This window comes from Silurus aristotelis (assembly GCF_946808225.1).
Source record: "Silurus aristotelis genome assembly, chromosome: 9".
NCBI lineage: Eukaryota > Metazoa > Chordata > Actinopteri > Siluriformes > Siluridae > Silurus > Silurus aristotelis.
Window position 1 is genome coordinate 7516880 of NC_139582.1, and position 19000 is coordinate 7535879.

The 19000-nt window shown below is 36.8% G+C and overlaps 3 protein-coding genes and 1 long non-coding RNA gene across 8 annotated transcripts in view; 3 read left to right on the top strand and 1 right to left on the bottom strand.

Annotated features, from left to right (window-relative positions):
- LOC310730867 overlaps nucleotides 1–19000 on the top strand; it is a 402048-nt gene that overhangs the window by 17722 nt on the left and 365326 nt on the right. The window lies entirely within an intron of this gene.
- spi1b (Spi-1 proto-oncogene b) lies at nucleotides 13–7021 on the top strand. Of its 4 annotated transcripts, none has more exons than XM_083549788.1 (6): nucleotides 28–363; nucleotides 1082–1156; nucleotides 1263–1347; nucleotides 2275–2468; nucleotides 4692–4860; nucleotides 5918–7021. In XM_083549788.1, the coding sequence occupies exons 1-6, from the start codon at nucleotides 322–324 to the stop codon at nucleotides 6229–6231; spliced, it is 879 nt and encodes a 292-aa protein (XP_083405914.1). In that variant the 5' UTR covers nucleotides 28–321; the 3' UTR covers nucleotides 6232–7021. The 4 variants fall into 4 exon arrangements, with proteins under 4 accessions (XP_083405916.1, XP_083405917.1, XP_083405914.1 ...); XM_083549789.1 differs by having other exon boundaries at nucleotides 59–363; nucleotides 2278–2468; XM_083549790.1 differs by lacking the exon at nucleotides 1082–1156 and having other exon boundaries at nucleotides 13–363.
- On the bottom strand, nucleotides 6796–14957 carry LOC310730722 (uncharacterized protein). 2 transcript variants are annotated; one of them, XM_083549787.1, is made up of 12 exons: nucleotides 14679–14957; nucleotides 14488–14576; nucleotides 12189–12307; nucleotides 12012–12114; nucleotides 10560–10657; nucleotides 9768–9917; nucleotides 9368–9535; nucleotides 9207–9276; nucleotides 9046–9124; nucleotides 8639–8792; nucleotides 7999–8103; nucleotides 6796–7911 (listed from the first exon to the last, which is right to left on the bottom strand). In XM_083549787.1, the coding sequence occupies exons 1-12, from the start codon at nucleotides 14783–14785 to the stop codon at nucleotides 7879–7881; spliced, it is 1275 nt and encodes a 424-aa protein (XP_083405913.1). In that variant the 5' UTR covers nucleotides 14786–14957; the 3' UTR covers nucleotides 6796–7878. The 2 variants fall into 2 exon arrangements, with proteins under 2 accessions (XP_083405913.1, XP_083405912.1); XM_083549786.1 differs by having other exon boundaries at nucleotides 7768–8103; nucleotides 14679–14925.
- arl14ep (ADP-ribosylation factor-like 14 effector protein) lies at nucleotides 15086–18683 on the top strand. The gene is made up of 5 exons (XM_083549792.1): nucleotides 15086–15350; nucleotides 15980–16175; nucleotides 17312–17440; nucleotides 17871–17932; nucleotides 18130–18683. The coding sequence occupies exons 1-5, from the start codon at nucleotides 15280–15282 to the stop codon at nucleotides 18356–18358; spliced, it is 687 nt and encodes a 228-aa protein (XP_083405918.1). The 5' UTR covers nucleotides 15086–15279; the 3' UTR covers nucleotides 18359–18683.

Below are 19000 nucleotides of genomic sequence, written 5' to 3' on the forward strand. Positions count from 1 at the left end.
GTTATAATCCCCACCTGACATCACTCTAAAATCAGGAACCAACAGGACACACACACACACACATACCAAAAATAAAGAAGTAACCAACAGAAAGCTCTGTCATTTTTTACTACGGCCACTGTAAGGCTAAAACTTTATCTACTTGGCTTTATTTTTAGGGGCCCCGGGAGCTGCGTGGCCCCCAGTGTGTAAGGTGTATGCAAAGAGTCTTTAGTTTTATTTAGTAAGAGGAAATCTAGTGTTATGCAATGGCTCGGGGGCTGTTTTGAAAGCAATTGAGAAAGCGCATCGAGCTAGAGTACGTGAAGCGGAGAAGACTCCATGTTGTCTTCATACAGAATGGAGGGGTACATCATGCCACCTGTAAGTAGTCCTCGTTTTCTGAGTGTGTTTGTATTTGTGTGAGTGTGTGTGTGTGTGTGTGTGTGTGTGTGTGTGTTATGCCATGTTAATGTAAAACTAAGCAAAACCAAGACTTTGGAGTCACAGTGATGAAGCAAGTTCCTGATAATCGCTGATGTGATAATACTTCAGTCATCGTAAAGTTATATTTTCTGTTAGTGATGAACTGTTACTAAACGAGTATAATGACAAACATTTCTCTAGAATAATATTGCCAGTTTGGATTTTTTTCGTGTTTTCTTTGCCAACAATAAAATAAATAAGTTTTGACGATTGATGTTGAGATATGGACGTTGACATTCATCTGAAGGCTGAGCGTGAGTCATGTGTAGTTCTGTTCATGAGGCTACAAATTATTAGTCCATTTCCAGATTAGTCCATCTAGTGCATATTAATGATATACATTATACAAAGAATCTATTATACTTTCAGTAGCTATAGTATACAGTGATGATGATATAATTATTATTACATTTTTATTTTACCGATTGAAGATTCAATCATAAATTGTTGTTAGCTTTCCAATATAGATTTTTCCTCAAATACGATAAACTACTTATGACCAAATTTGAATTATGCACAAACCACTAAAATTAACAACCACATTCTAGCTAAAGGATTAATTTACTTTCAAATATGAACATTATCAATACTAAAATATAATTTCTATGTGTAATAGAAAAAAAGCTGGACTGGCTGGATGTCACAGGCACCATCTGAATTTAAAGATTACTGGGCACTTGTAAATAAAGATGTGAGGCTTTTCTCATACTGTATTCATTTTTTTTTTTTTTGTATAAACCTCTTGGTTTATTCCTGTATTTTACTCAAAATAAATTTGGCTTAATTTCCTCTTACAGCCAGAAGATTTGATCTATGAATCTGACATTTATCGACAACCAGTGGACTATCCGTATATCTCCATCGATGGAGAAAGCCATAGTGGTGAGATGCTATTTGTATTTACATCAGTTTATCATTATGGATTTATTGCATTATGCTTGGGCAGAATATTCACAAATGCACGTTTTTGAAAAAGTATAAGAGATGCAATTGGTTTTTAACCGAAACGTTACCAAAATAGTTTGGTAACTATGTGTAACCCTTAGAGGCCCATTTTGACACCAACGTGGTTGAGCTAACGGTTCACAATCACACCCAGAGCTGCTGGGAATTCATTCGTGGGGGTGTTTTAGGTGAGCTAGCGAGTGGAACCAGGCAAGTGACCCGACCAAAGCAGGAAACAGATGCATTAATTTGACAGGCAAGAAAACTACAGACGTAGAACGACAAATATCCCCAAGGGTCTGCCACCAAGAAGAATCTAAACCAGCCCCACAAATTTATCAGACAAATTTAACAAACAAATAATCATGCTTTCAAATATGTATATTCTTACAAAGAAAGTATGGTAATACACACAGATGTATCTCAATTTGTGTAAAAGTGTTAAAGAAAGGCTAATTACAAAAGAACCTGTGCAAAACAAGTGTGTTAGAACCATTTGAAACATTTCCATTGAGTTTTGTCCCTCGAGATTCATTTTACTGAACTCATGAAAGGTTTGTATTTGTCAATTCTATATTACAATCAATCCATAAATTGAAAAAAGTGCAAAAAGCAATAAAAAAGTATTCTAAGAAGGATAGCATTCCAATTATGGAAAAAACCAAACTAGGACAATAAAACACTGGGTATTTTGACGTGTTTACTGTATTAAAAACTGTTGAAGGAAACCGTGGCATTAACAGGAAGCAGAATGACGCATATAGTCATAAAAAACACCCTACAAATTATCTTTAAAATATTCAATAGTGACAGCAGCATTAATGCTTTGTACAAGTTGTCAGCATTTGCCTCTTCTGTCTACAGTAGATCATACTTGGGAATACAATGCACACCATGTCCACCCTGGGGACTTTGACAATTTGACAGAGAACCACTTCACAGAGCTCCAGAGTGTGCAGCAGGTCCATCCTTCCACTGTGCACCGCTTTCCTGATGTAGAGACTAGCCAGTTTATGGAACCCAGTCTGGCTGGACAACATTTGGCACTGCATTCACAGGTGAGGGTGACCAAATCACAGCTAATTTACTGATAAACTACAGTTAATAAAGGAAAAGAAAAGACAGAAAACACAATTTTATCACAAAAGAAATGCCTGAAATATATATTAACAGATTAACTGATTAACAGGGGAAAGGGTCAGATATTTTTTATTGCTGGTTAAAGAGCATTAGACGGAATTATTTTTTTACTAATTCACATAAATAAATAAAGGACTTTTTTGCACTAGAATGTTCTTAACTGTTTGGATTCCAATGGATTACAGTCTAACAGAACTGCAGGATTTGCTGAAATTTTAGTGTTAAATTGGTCAATTGGTTCAGTTGTTTTTGCTGTTATGGAGAACAGCAAATACATCTGCACATAGGCTGTTTCTCAACTCACCCTTATCCTGGCCTGTCCTCACCACTTTCACCACAGCAACAATGTTCACTAACTGCCATTACACCCCCCCCCCCTCCCCATTTACACAAACACCACCGCACCAAGTTGTGACACGCACAGATGTGCTCGGACAACAAAAGCAAGTGCATGCACATGAACACACAGAACGTAAAAAGTTCAACACACGAGTTGAGTGATATGGACTTACAATCTTAATTCCATGCAATTAGGCGTGCCTTATGCACAATGTATAGAATTTCTTATCATTTTTTAATTGAATATTGTTTAATTTATTATTGAGAAATGATTAAAAACAATAAAGAGTCTAATAATAGACAAATCTAGGTGTGGTGTGTAAATGTCATTAGCACATGTGATAAACAATTTGCAAAGCTTCTATTAATATATATATATATATATATAATTTACATAATTTATAATATATAGAATTTTTGTTTGTACACTGGTAGAAATGTTTTAAGGTTGAAAAAGGAATTGTGTAGTAGGTTTAAACAAAACAAAAAAAATCTAAATTATTTCATCATTTAAAAAAATACTGTAAAACATGTTCTCATCAAACAAAATATATGAAACACAAAGTGCAAAATGAGCAGGGCACAGTGAAACAAAGGCTGAAAATGATATTTAGCTCAGAATGGGAAGCAGTTTAGAGCGTGACTGTGATTAGATCCTCTATATTTGGGCGGGCTTCTATTATCATATACTAACCACAGTACAGGCTATAGAAAAGAGGGCTTTTCCCCTCTTATAGGGTTGTGGAGTTGCAGGAGGAAAAAGAATGGCATGTTGATTTACTGCCTCTTGTAACACACATCGACCACTAAGACGCGGCAGCACAAACTGTAACACTTCGTCTGAAAATAACCTTCTTCTGTTAGTCTTATCTGATGTGTTGCTGTTATATTTGAGAATATGACTATAAAGTGCAACTGTGACCTTGTGTTAACATATGTACATAAATTCAATTATATCCAAGTGGGTTGTTTTTTTTTTATTTTATTTTTAATATTTTTTTAGGATGACAAATGGTTCCCTGGTCTAATTATTATCATTTTTCCCCTTATTTAACATAAGTGTGGATTGTAATTCAAGCCAAAGCTAACTTAAAATACACGTTATTTAGAGCTAGTTTGGCAGATGGAGCCCTTCCTTCAAAAGCACAGGGCCTTGTTTGAACCCATTAGATCCCATTAGATTTTTTTTTTTCTTTTTGTCCTAATTAGACAATATATAGCTCTTTGGGTACAATTCAACACACATGACCTTTTTTCAGTCATGTGGAAGTTGCCTTTTAATGGGTCGCATGAAACGACACGTGACAACATGACCATTCTCGAGGTTGGGTCAGCTCACACGATTTGAAACAAAACAGATTTAGCAATATTTGTGTTATTAACGTATTTCTTTGTCTTTGTTAAACTTTGGCCGGTGGACGCTTATAAATGAATGTAAAACCATGGTCAGGCAGGAGGGTGTGGTATTATATAAAAATAATAAAATGCGTATACCTTATAAGTAGTTTATAGTGGTACGAGTGAAACTTCCTCTTTTATTATTTAGCCTTCTTAAGATATCTCGATATAACATTGCGCAGCCACCTGTTGATAAAGGTGTGGGTTTCATTTTTTATTTATTTTTTGTCAGATACTGTCACAAATCACTGTGGGAAGCAGCAAAGTTTTAAACAATGGTATAGTTGTGACCAAAGATGCTGTCTTTCAAGATGTTCATTTTAAATAAACCAATCACAACTGCAAATATTTTTTATTCTTATAATTGTAATCACCGAAGTAATATCTTGTCTTTACCCCTTCAGGTGCCTTGTTTGCCCCGGCCAACTGTGTATTACCCCCATAGCGTGCAGCCCTCAACACAACTGCGCAGTTCGGATGATGATGACCCTGGCAGCCGCAGTCCCCCACTGGAGGTGTCTGATGAGGAGTGTACGAGGGAACTTATCAGCTCTACCACTGGAGTAGAACATGGTAAGGAATCTTTTTTCATATAACTTACATCTAGAGACCACACCGGAAGTTTTGAATTTTGCTGTACTTAACAACGCAATCTATGGATGCCTAAAGATGTTAAGGTCTTTTCTAAATAATCTGATTTTTGGGTGAATTCAGTATGTCTCTCAGAAACATAGCAGACTTGAGTTAAGATCGCAAATGAGTATATGATTTATGCTCGAAATCAAATTGCAAAGTAATCAGTCATCATCAGCAAGCACTTCACCCCAAGTTTGGGTGCTGCTAAAACCAGAGCCTCTTCAAAAAATAATGGATGCAATCTGAATGGACCATCACAGAACCCAATGTACACACATTCACATTTGGAAGGTCAGGACAAACTGGTAAACCTGTTAGAAACTCATACAGACACAGTGAGAACCCAAACTTATGTTCTTATGGGACTTAGGTCTTATGTACCACTTTGGTCCTGAGGTAACGGTGTTTCATATTGCTGTGTATTGTACTGTGAATGTTGGAATGGTACTTTGGGTTACTTCTAGCAGTAACACCCCAAGTTTCCTAATGTCAAGCTTGATAGCACAAATAACTCAGTAGCTTTCCATATCGCTCATTGTTTTCTGCTTTGCTCTAATCATTGTTCAGGAAAAACAGGGAACAGGTGTGACACGTTATTCATTTGTTAGCAACTTCTTCCTTAAAACACCACCCGCTGGCTAATGCACACCCCTTCCTACTACAGATACATTTATGAGGCATATCCACATGTGTTTAGAGACAAGGTGTGTAAGAATCGAATATTTTATAATGATTTCATAAGTTAGAAGAATTTCTATAAGCCATAATAACCAACCAACTTGCACTGACCAAACAGTTTTTTAATAAGTGCTGACTTAGATGCAAATAAATGTCGACGAAAAAAAACAGAATTTTGCTTTCCCAACATTTTACTTGAGCCAGACCAACAAAAAAACTATTTCTGCGAAATGTCACAATCTTTAATCACCAAACATCCCCCACCTTGAAAACAAGCCAACTTTTCTTTGTTTTTGTGTGTCGTTTTTTTGCCTAGGAAACAAGAAGAAGATTCGTCTGTATCAGTTCCTGCTGGACCTTCTGCGAAACGGGGACATGAAGGAAAGCATCTGGTGGGTGGACAAAGAAAAGGGAACTTTCCAGTTCTCCTCCAAACACAAAGAAGTTCTAGCCCACCGCTGGGGAGTGCAAAAAGGCAACCGCAAGAAGATGACCTACCAGAAAATGGCCAGGGCACTGAGAAACTATGGCAAGACTGGAGAGGTCAAAAAAATCAAGAAAAAGCTCACATATCAGTTCAGTGGTGAAGTGCTGGTAAAGTGCCACATGGAAAGGAAGATGTACATGTGAAGAGGGAGAACAATGGACCGAAAGACAGACAGATAAACAGAAAGAAAGATAAAAAAGAAAGTGATAGTAGAGACTTGAGTGTCTGTTGAAAAGAAAGCTCTACTTGTTGAACTTGGAGCATTAGACGATTTGCTTGCCCTTTACATTCCATTTTATATTATTCACCTTTGCATTAATTCCACTGAACTTCATCTATGGACTTCCAGCCCAGAGCCCACACAACCATTTCAGCTGCATGTCCAATTAAAACATGAACGTTCTGTTCTCTAAACAGAAGAGATACAATAAATATTCAAAAAGAAAACTCTGATACATTCAAGAGATGAAGTGTAACGAGTTAGAAAATTAAACAGAGCAGCTCTTGTGTAGAAGCTGTTGTTAACATCTTCACTGATCATTAGGGGGGTGTGGGGTATGTGTGGGGGTGGCGAATCACAAAAATACAAAAGCAGAAGTGAAAACAAATGACACAGGCTCACGCTGTATGGAAAATACGGCTGTCTCGTCTGGCTAACACACGCACGGTGACTCTGTATATACCATGAAGGGTGCTTTTTAAAAAAAAAAAAAAAAAAACCTTGTTTAAGGGCTTTAAGATTTAAATAATTTTGTATATGAATAAATCTTAAAAAAAAAAAATTGTAAGACCGCTAAATCAGAATGGTCGCATAATCTTTACACTCGTTCAGAGGGAACTGGTTTCACAATGTCTATTATTCCCCAGTGAGTCCACTGTGTGAGTATACAGATTCATATTTTGTAATAAAGCTTGAAAATGTATTTAAACTTATTTGAGAGATACCTTAAAGTTCATTTAGTCCAGAACCATGCACTGGCTGTGGGTTTATAAGATCTTTATAAAAACATTGAGCTTTATTGTCTCTCCTCTTGTTCCTGAGAGTACAGACCAAAATCTTACACGTACATGAAAACTAATCTATAGAGTTAGCCATCAAACTAAAAGTTATGCATGTTCATTCACAGTAAAGGCTGTTGCTCATGTTTGACTCGCCAGCGCCCCCTGTCCACAAAATAAGCCACATTTACGTGATGATTTGTCATGAGGTTTTGAAAACATCAACCAAACGAATTTCACTAATGGACAGACAGTAAACTTTACTGAGTGTATAGTGTTTATTGAACAATATTAAATATGGTGCCTTGCTTATAACTAATTCCAAAACTTACACAATATAGGTCCAAAGGTTTGACACCCCAACATTAAAATTCTGATTTTTTATTTTTTATTTTAACCTGGAAATAAATAATGTTTTGGAATTTTACAAAAAATTTAAATAAACAATGAAAATTTGAATAGACTATCAGCAAAAAAATATAAAATATAATTTTTTTATACATTTTACTGTTTTAAAATGACCAAGAAATGCATTAGATTTTCTTAGAAGCAATGATTATTGCAATGATATCTTTACAATTAGCACTACATTCAAATTTCAGATAATAAACCTAATACAGTACATAGAACAATAAATTTTTTTTGTATAATTAACCATTTTACAACAGCAAACAGAAGCTATAACCATTAACCATGTGTTTTCTGTTAAAGAGATATTAATACTGGCAGGCTGACTATATACTAGTGAAAATACATAGTTTTACAGCTGAAATTCTGCAGGAGATCTTCAGTCAGCTGGAGGGTTTAACAAGTGGAACATACCACTAAAAATGGAAATTACAATCAGTGATAATGAAATTAGACAATGGCTCAGATATTAAACTTAGGTGACTGCAATGCAATCTATATACCTCCTCGGTCATCCCCGCAGTCTTCCTTCCCTCTGTATTGAACGGAGGCTTTAAATACCCTTTGAAATGCAATTTAACCAAGTTGTGGAATGTTGCCAAACAATCCTGGAGAAATGATGCATGGCCAAAAGAGAGGGGCAAAATATACACAGTATATAAGCAGCATATAAGCACTCTTTCCACAGCAACTAGGACAAATGTGTATGAAATACAAATACTTGTGAAAAGAGACGTTCTTGTGAAGTGAAAACCTTGTGTGATAGTTAATAAAAATACTTTTTAAACATTAATCAAACGTGCCAATATATTGAATATATATCTGTGCAGACTGAGAGATGGCATTAAAATAAATTCAAATAAAAGATACAACGATGGATAAATACAACACAAAGGCAATCCTGTGTAGGGATGGAATGGCATTTTTGTCTCATTTAAATATTTTTTTTCTGCAGCAGGTTCTAGATTCTCAAACTTCTAATCAAAAATGTAAATGAAACCAACAAAATGTGGGATGATGGGTATTTTACCCAGCTATAATGTTACTGGTAAGTGCTGTTAGTAGTTATTTGCTAAAGCTGTGCAGAATTGGGAAAAAGAATTAGATAAAGGTGCCACTTATTTCTGCATGAATTGTTCCTACCCGTTCCTCCTTGGAGCAAATGTAAGTGAACCATCGGAGACCTGCAGCCACATGCGTTATCTCATCAGCATAAATCACCTCCAGGATCTTTACTGAGCTTGTGTCTCCCTGCGCTGCAAAGCGGGACAGTGTCTGAGGGTGCACATCTAAACCCCTAAACACAACAAACACAACAAACCCACCCAAAAACAAACTAAGTTGATAAATTCATTATTTTGGTTACATTTGTTAGTTTCTTCTTCTTTCTATTTATATATTTTTTAGGAAAACATGGTTTCAGGACATGGCTTGGGGATTACCTAGTTGTTGCAAGCAGGAAAGGGCTCTAAACATTACAGGTCACTTCTTTAAAATGAGTATTTATTTACTTATATATATGACGTAACTATAATAATTTTGTAAAGTACCTAGCCTCATGGACCATGTGCACTATAGCCAGCCTAGCCAGAAGATCATGTGATGTGTCTGCTGCTGATTGCCACAAACCTGTAAAGACAAAACATGTGCTTCACTTATAATCCATCTTTGATGATGCCATTAAGAGATTTAAGACAAACAACATTCACACCATTATGTACTGGAAGAGAACCAAAAGAGGTGCCATGTTCCTTAATCCTTTGCTCTAATAATTCATAATGCTGTTGAAATAGAGAAAAAAAAAACAGTTTACAATACAATCCGATAACAGACCATATTTCAAATGATGTGAAATCAGGTTAAGAGACCAACCTTGGCTTCATCGCCGGCTACTTTGACAAAGTCGCTAAAGAACGCTCGTGGAAGCGAGTCTCCAGAGCTCAGCTTGACTGTGGAGAATCGAGCAATGATATCCCATGAGAGGTCAATGGCCCATTGCTCTATGTTAGCCAGAGAATGAAGCAAAGCAATTCGGCTTGCCTACAAAGAAGGAAGTAAACTGGAAATGAACGATCATCTAGATTTTTATGGAATGAAGGCAGGAAGTTAATCGGCATAAAAAATTACAATGCTATATTTTACCTACTTGGTAAAAAGGTCACTGAATACAAAATGCTACTTTGAAGTAACAAATAATCTCATATTTTATGGAAAGCTTTCTGGTTTTGATTACTAACTCAACTGAGATTCTCCTTGATGGGATTGTGTGTACCTGCGTTCCTCCTTTGCCACGTTTGATTTTGCCCGGCTCCACCACAGTCAGGCTATCTATTCTGCTAGGCTGAGCCGGCGGTGCACACTCACCGATCTCTGTTATTTCCCCAGTGTCCCACCAACTCTGCACTTGCTTAGTCAAAGCCACCTGGGATACAGAAAAGCATTGCAGAAATAAAAAAGGTCGTCTATGAGACATACGGTAAAGCTGAACTGTTGAGCAATGATGCAAATAAACACAAGGATTGTAAGAAAATAAAATACAACAAGGCACGCCTTTATAGGTGTTACAGTGATACGTTTTGTATAAAAGCAGATACTGAACAAAAAAATTGTGTTTGATTTTTTATAAACCACAGCATATCCTGTCATAGTTACATGTTGTGAAACATCTGGGAAGAAAAGTTGGTATTTGTTATCTCTTAGTACATTAGAGGAGCTTTGAATAAATGTTCTCGCTACTTCCATTTCTTTCATTAATAAGCCAGATTCTTTGTCAGCTTACAAAGAAAACTGCAAATTTACGTGAACAGCAATAACTCAGAATGCTACAAAATGCTGGCACTGCAGACTCCACCCGTAACATTAAATATACATTTCCTTACATAGTGCATTATTATAAACCTGTGCTTTGCCTTGTTTTACTATTCTCAGAGATTATTAAAAATGAATCAACACCGTCTAACCAATCATATTTGAGAACTCTACAGTCAAAGATCTCTAATCATTCACAGTCATGCATAACAATTGCTCATTATTTCTGAGTTTGTCCGAAAGAAGGAACGCTAACCTTTTCTTGTGGGTCTGATGTGCAGAGGATTTTCGTTGCCCAGAAGCACAGCGTGTTTTCTGATGATTCTAACTTTGGTTCTGTGGGCAACGTGGCGTCTAGGGAAGGTTTCCATACAAAACAGGATGTCCTTGAAATACACTGAGTTACGTAGCTTATATTTGACACATTTAAACACTTTTTGTTTAAGATTGAACTTGGAATTTTATTCCCTCTATCAATGAAAAAATACAGAATCATCATAGGACCTGTGCTGAGCAGATTTTATTTGGGTGGTGGCTCGTTCTTAGCACAGACATGACACTGATGTGTAGCTGTGGAGTTTCAGGTTCATCTGCACTGTTTCTATATTTCTACACACCTCAATATCAACACTGGTTTAAGAACAGTTATGTCATGGGCTGTGTGAATACTCAATTTTGATCAACTGTTGAACGCACAGGTACAGTCGGTTTAATCACCTTTGAAATAAATAAACGATTGTAACCATAATAATGTAAAGCTACATACAGAGTGTGATTTACTGTACTGCTACTGTAAACATTTGCTAATTAACTTTACTTGACAGTGAAAAAACTGTTGGACAAATAACAACAATTATGTGCTATCTTAAGCTAATTGTATATAATATACAGTACAGACCAAAAGTTTGGACACACCTTCTCATTCAAAGAGTTTTCTTTATTTTCATGACTATGAAAATTGTAGAGTCACACTGAAGGCATCAAGGGCTATTTGACCAAGAAGGAGAGTGATGGGGTGCTGCGCCAGATGACCTGGCCTCCACAGTCACCGGACCTGAACCCAATCGAGATGGTTTAGGGGTGAGCTGGACCGCAGAGTGAAGGCAAAAGGGCCAACAAGTGCCAAGCATCTCTCGGGGAACTCCTTCAAGACTGTTGGAAGACCATTTCAGGTGACTACCTCTTGAAGCTCATCAAGAGAATGCCAAGAGTGTGCAAAGCAGTAATCAAAGCAAAAGGTGGCTACTTTGAAGAACCTAGAATATGACATTTTTCAGTTGTTTCACACTTTTTTGTTATGTATATAATTCCACATGTGTTAATTCATAGTTTTGATGCCCTCAGTGTGAATCTACAATTTTCATAGTCATAAAAATAAAGAAAACTCTTTGAATGAGAAGGTGTGTCCAAACTTTTGGTCTGTACTGTATATCAGCTGTAATACACTGTACACTCACAGGGTCCATGTGCCTAATATTGTGACCATAAATGCATAGCATAAGTGGAAAAGAACACACTACTTTATACTGAAACTATAAGTGATACAAAAGATAAAACAATCATTTACCACATAATGGCTGCATATACAGTCAATATGCCCCTGTTAAAGCATTTCACAACATGTTGTACTCCGTATGAATGTGTATGTGACAAATACATTTTGAATATGAGTGCTGAATCCCTGATCTTCCAAACTGTGATCACTCACCTTGGTTTGCCTTTTTTGCCCCAGAGACTGGATAAAGAGACAAACTACTTTGTGTATTTATATACAGTTTTCCATCCACTTCTCTGACATCATATACTTGATTCTATAAAAGAATGTGGCATAATGTCAGAAACAGTTCAGTTCAGAATCCCTGACAGTTTCATTACTGCAACCTACCTGTAGTCCTGTGGCGGATGAACCTGTCTCCAGGCTAAAATCAAAATAGTGCCATGGGCATATTAGTGCCAGTTTGCCATCTCCAAGGTCCTCAATGTCTCCTTGGTCAAGTGGGCCCCCTGTCAATACAAGGAAAACCTTTATCAGTAAAGAAATACAAATCAGGACAATACACAAAAGCCTGAGCAGCTTCTAGGTATGTAAGATTTCCCCTAATCTCTCTTCTTGGACAAACTATTTAAAAGTATTTAGCTTTTTAATACTTTTCTCAGTATCAAACCCTTTTTAGTACTTCACCCTTCCTATCTTTCAAGGATGGTAAGGAAACACCTGGTGTGCATGAACACTGAAGAATAACCAGGTTCCATTTCCCATTTTTCTGTTTGCCCTGTTTATATTTTGCACTCCATGTTCAAATCATAGATATATTAGTTTAAACAGCTTGTGAAATTTGTTTAGAGATTAAGTTTTATCGAAAACTTAAGCTCTGGGGAGAGATATCTTTTGTTCTATAAATGATATATTTATATCTATTTTTTTTGTATCTGTATCTGTTCTTCTCATGGATTTTATAAATACCCTTTTATAAATACTCTGCCATCCAGTTCTCTTGCCCACCTTTGGCTAACATGCCACTAGTTCGGTTGAGTGTGTTTCAAAATACCACGGACTGTTCATTACCGCCTTGGGCCAGATTTGCCCTGTTCGTCATTCTATACATGCATGAGTGAATATGCAAAAATAACCACACTGCTGTCCAGCTGAGGTCTGATTTGTGTGCCTGAAAGTGACCATCTCAAGGACGCTGGGTCTGAGTCAGACATCCGCATCTGAGTATGCAGTGATGCCAGTATTCATCTGTCACATTAAGACCCTAGCTTAATGCCAAATTTGGCCCAAGCCCTTTGGCCTAAACAGCTTGTAGAAGATCAGAAAGCAGTCTGAGTTTCTCTAGTCAAATTAATTACTTGGAAGCAGCAATGAATCAGCAAAAATCAATGATTCTGGAGCTGAGACTGTACATATCAACAGCTTGTACTTTTTACTGACCCTGGCTCATTCAGAAACACATTTGTTGTAAAATATTTATCAAGAACGGATATTAAAGTTAATGTAACTGTTAGGCCTGTCGGACTTTCCGTAATCCTGAAGTTTCAATTCCAAGTGCTTTCTTTGTTCAGACGTTTGTATTGCAGGTTACCACTAGATGGCGACAGAGGCAGTTTAGTTTCACCTGAACACTGATGTTTCCTTCAAGATTCAAGATTTGTATTGGTCCAAACATAGATATATACAGAATTCAACTTTTAATTAAATAAAAAAAAAAAATTAAATAAAAAATGATAGAAATTATGAAAAGCTTAGCAGTTCTTGTTCTCGTGTTCTCTGCAAACTGGTGGTTACATAATTACAGATGAATAAATTTGTATTTAAATTGTATTAACATCGTAGTCAAACTTGTATTTTTGATGGACGACCTTTATGCAACAAAATAAAACACAACATATTGTTCCAGGAAAATAATTTACTGTAGGTTGGTGTGTTGTGGCCTGACCTGAAGCAGATTTTCTGTTCACAAAGCTGTTCGGGTTTATTGTCACAACACCTCCAATAGATGTCTGTCTGTCTGTCTGTCTGTCTGTCTGTCTGTCTGTCTTTCTATCTATCGATCTATCGATCGAAAGATTTCTTTTTTACTATTATTTACCATTTTTAGTTGTAAATGATAAATGGCACATTGTTTTTTCAACTATTTACGGTTAATGTTGTGGACAGTAAGACAAGTTTTCCCTTATATACATTTTTTTTCACTCTCTAGAAATTGAATATCTAGTCTATAATAAAAATATAATAAAAAAATCTGAAGGAAGAAACTGTAACAGCAGGTTATAAGAAATCACTACAGAATTATTTCTTAAAAAATCACAAAGCTCCTGCATACTTTATACTTATTATTGTATAAAATATTTAGTAACAGAAAATGTCATCATGTCTACAATTAGTCGTTTACTTTTGTTAAATTATTATTAATAGGATCGAACCGAACAGCAGGAGCGCATTAATACAAAAACCTTAAAGCCGGAACTATTATCAGAACCGCTGTTATAGAAATGAACCCGGACCTTCTGACCAATCAGAATGGAGGATTTAAGAGCACTTGTTCTAAATAATATTTATTGTGTCTGCAGCCGGAAGAGTGAACGAGTGATCTGTTGTTAAAGTCATTATGGTAGGATTTTAAAAAGGGGGTAAAAAAAAAGAAAACTTCTCTTTTTTTCCTGGTATTGTAATAACACACCTTCATGCGGACAAGATGAGTCCATCGCCCAAAACCGTCCGTCTTCCGTTCGTACAAGAACGATATGTTCTCCATCTTCAGAGTACAACCTGAGCCGTATTGCAAAGTAGTCAGATGCAAAGTAATAATCGTGTAATAAAATGTCGTTTAATATATTTATTAATAATTGTATTAATTAACGGGGTTCCTACTTGGTGCACGGTGACTTGAACCTGGCTGCTTTTCCGACACACTGCCAGCTGCCGGCTTTCACCACATCTCTAAGAGCGTCGACTAAATCCTGCTCAAAATGCTCCATGGAAAATGTCTGTCCTTGTCTTTAAAATTAAAGTGGTTTAAGAGTTTGTACAAAAAAATGCAACCTTGACTTTGCAAAATCCATTCATTTCTACGCAGTATCGCGTAGACCCAATTTACTTCCGGGTTATCCTAGACACTAGTTACAAAATAAATGTTTTTTTACATAAGTGTTGATATTCTATTAAAACATAATACGATCCTCTAATTTATGTCACAATAGCTCTATCATAGCAATAATGTATAGTACGCGTTTGCCAAAACTTAAGTACAGCACAGTTGTCTGCTTTCTTTGTGACATGTCCTCCAGCCACTAGAGGGCGATGCAGCTTTTACGTAAGAAGCGCCAGTTTACAATGGTTCCGTTTGCAGACGGAAGTATTCACGGGCTCGTTGTAATTTGTTTATATTAATCTAAACACCCGAATGCTTATTAAATGGTGCTTATTTAGGTGATTTCTCATTTGTATTTATCACCTCTGGCGTTTTAAGACCATGCCGATTGCTTGCTCAGCCCTCGGATGCTCAAACCGGTTCGTAAAAGGCTCCGAAATACGATTTTACAGGTAAAATTGCTCACAGAGATATATATAACAAATGTAAACAAACTCCTTATTTGTTATTATATGTAATACATTGTGTATGAGGCGCGTATAAATGTGTAGAGGCTTCTAGTGCAAACTGACGAACTACACCTGAAGTCCGTGCAGGTTAAATCCCAAATAGCCATTTTTTGTGTATAGAGCGCACTACGAAGTGTTCACGCGCTATTCTGTCTTACCCTAAGAAGTGTGCTTATATAGGGAGCAGGCTGCGTTTTGGGATTCAGCCTCGTGTATGTTGTCGGATGATAATAATAATAATAAAACAATGTATATTATGTTTAAAATTTGGTTGACAATTATAAGCTCTGTGTCAAATACTTACATTGCATTAATGAAATTGAAACTCTAATTGAAATATAATAGTGCATTATTTATATATAACAATATAATTTCACCCAGTAAACACTTTTTTAACATCTACACTGTAGACATACTTTTCTTCCCCCTTATGTAAACCTACCATATAGGTGGCATATTAAGGGATTTACAATAAGAGAAGTTTCCTCAGAGTTGCCAGGTTTCCTTACCATATTCAAACTTGTATTTATGATGATCTGGCTATGGGTCTGAACTAAACTCCTTCTCTACAGATTCCCCATCAGTAAGCCTCAGTTAGCAGAGCAGTGGGTTCGAAGCCTGGGTCGAAAAAACTTCGCCCTGACCACAAACTCGTGTCTGTGCTCCGAGCACTTCCTGCCCGACTGCTTTCGAGATTACAACGGCAAACAGTTCCTGAGGGAAGATGCTGTCCCTACAATTTTCTCACACACTGCCGATGGCCCAAAGGTACTTAGTACTTGACATTGTATGTCTATGTGGACTACAGTAAAACATAGTGGCATAGAGTTGATATGGAAGGGTCAAAAGCACATTCTTACATAGAAAGAGATTGAATCATTTTGGGTGGCACCAAAGTCAAGGTAGGGGGAGTGAGGGGTTTATTAAAAGAGCTTGTTGATCGTTCAAACTGTGCAGATGACAAATACAATTGAAGTATTTTCTAGATTTAGGAATTCAGATGAATATGCTTACCAAATATATTTTTGAATACATATGGAAAAACAATCATCAATCAATCAACAATCATTTTTTGGTACCAAACCACTACATTTTTAGCATCATATAAATATCTTCAGTCTCATGATATGAAAGTCCCCTGACTCTGTCTTTATACATACAGTACAGACCAAAAGTTTGGACACACCTTCTCATTCAAAGAGTTTTCTTTATTTTCATGACTATGAAAATTGTAGAGTCACACTGAAGGCATCAAAACTATGAATTAACACGTGGAATTATATATGGAATTATATACATAACAAAAAAGTGTGAAACAACTGAAAAATGTCATATTCTAGGTTCTTCAAAGTAGCCACCTTTTGCTTTGATTACTGCTTTGCACACTCTTGGCATTCTCTTGATGAGCTTCAAGAGGTAGTCACCTGAAATGGTCTTCCAACAGTCTTGAAGGAGTTCCCCGAGAGATGCTTGGCACTTGTTGGCCCTTTTGCCTTCACTCTGCGGTCCAGCTCACCCCTAAACCATCTCGATTGGGTTCAGGTCCGGTGACTGTGGAGGCCAGGTCATCTGGCGCAGCACCCCATCACTCTCCTTCTTGGTCAAATAGCCCTTGATGCCTTCAGTGTGACTCTACAATTTTCATAGTCATGAAAATAAAGAAAACTCTTTGAATAAGAAGGTGTGTCCAAACTTTTGGTCTGTACTGTATGTGCACAGTGTAACAGTTTAGAGTGCATATAAACCCTTTTAGACCCGTTTTACTTTGGTCAATTATAGTAGGGTAAATTTTCTGATCCAGCATTAAAGCAGTACATATTAGATCTAAAGTAAAGGGGCAGGCCTAAGGATTATGCTATAAGATGTAAATACATTACTTAATAAAGCACTTAAATTCCTTTCAGATCGAATTACGGAAAACCCGTGGAGGATTAGGGACGAAGGAGGAATCTCGTTCCGGTTCAATTTCTGATGGAGGCAAACAGCAGTTCCCAAAGGAGAAAAGACAAACCCCAAGAGACTCTGGCCAAAAGGTTTCTACTACAACACCGTTCTACTAAAACTGGAGCATGTTTACATGTTTAGTCTTGTAGTTCTCTTTACACGGCTATTTGGCCAGGTGAAAGATCTGTTGGCATTTTATTGAATTTAATATTTTGCAATATTTTGTAAAAGTTTGTAATCATATAAACCATTAGGAGCTTTATTAAACTCAGAATAACCCAGAACGTCCTGGAACCCTAAAGCTAGGAGAAACCACTGACATTCAAAGCTGCTGTTATAAAAGCACATAAGCTTGTGTATATAAACTGACAATGTAATGACCCCATTGTCACCACAGGGTGCAGTAGTATATGATTTGGAACACAGCCTATAATTCAATGAATGGACATGGTGTTTGAAATACATCACTTCAAGTTATTGTAACTAAAAAATGACATGCCATGTGTTTTTTGTTTACAGGGAAGAACTGGAAATGAGTCATACAAGAGACGTGGTGGGGCAAAGGTCTCCTCCAGTGACAGGTATCAGATTTGAATTTGGGTTCCATGTATGAAAATATGACTTATGAAAACAGTATTGCTCAAAATACTTGTGGGCTCTGAAGTTCTGTAAAAAAACAAAAAACAAATATTAGATAAAGAGTTCCAAAGTCATGTGATATGGGCATGATGAGACTTCCAAAAAGCCACTATTCTAAACTGTCCTTTCCCTAAATCAGGCAGGTCTTGACAGCGAAGAGCAAAGTGTACGATAGCCGAGGTCTGCTGATCTCTTGTGGCAGAGACCTGTGCGACTGCTTGGATGTGGACTGCATGGGCTGCTTCTACCCCTGTCCTGAATGCGGCTCTCGCAAGTGTGGCGTCGAGTGCCGCTGCGACAGGAAGTGGCTGTATGAGCAGGTGGAAGTGGAGGGGGGAGAGATCATCAGGAACAAGTTCGCAAGCTAACCGTCGAGAAGAAAAAATGGAGATGTGTGTTGAGGGGTTCAATGCAGTTAAATATGCTCAGCGTACATCTAGTCAGCATAAAGTAGTGACTGGAATATAAAGGGGCTGAAAATGCAAAAAAACTTTGGCTTTTGAATCCGTAGTTTGGACATGTGGAGAGATTTCTGTGTGTAAGACAACATTCTGAAGATATGAAAGAACTGTAATATTCTGTAGATATAAATTTAACAATGTGATGCTATTTTTTTTTCCCATTTTAGTTCCAGGAAAGTGTTACATTTTGTATAATTTCTAAATAAAATTTCTTTAAAATGATTCCTCAAAAGGAGGCTTCCCTTCGTTATTCTCATTTTCACTTTCTGCTTTCTTGCCCTTTAGAATCAAGAGATTTCGGTTTCAGTGTAGATCTTTTAAAATCAAACCTGATAGGAATCTGATAAGGATCAATTTAATAGGAATGTTTTTTCAGCTCCCTTGATAATTTTGACAAACTTTGAGCCGAATCTTCATACAGGGTTCCCAAGCTTCTTGAACGTACCTGAATTTCAGACACATGGATTCAAGGCCTGGAAAGTGCCATAAGAAAATATTAGTCCTTGAAAGTGCTTGTATTAAATGTAACATACATTTTGTTTAGTAGAA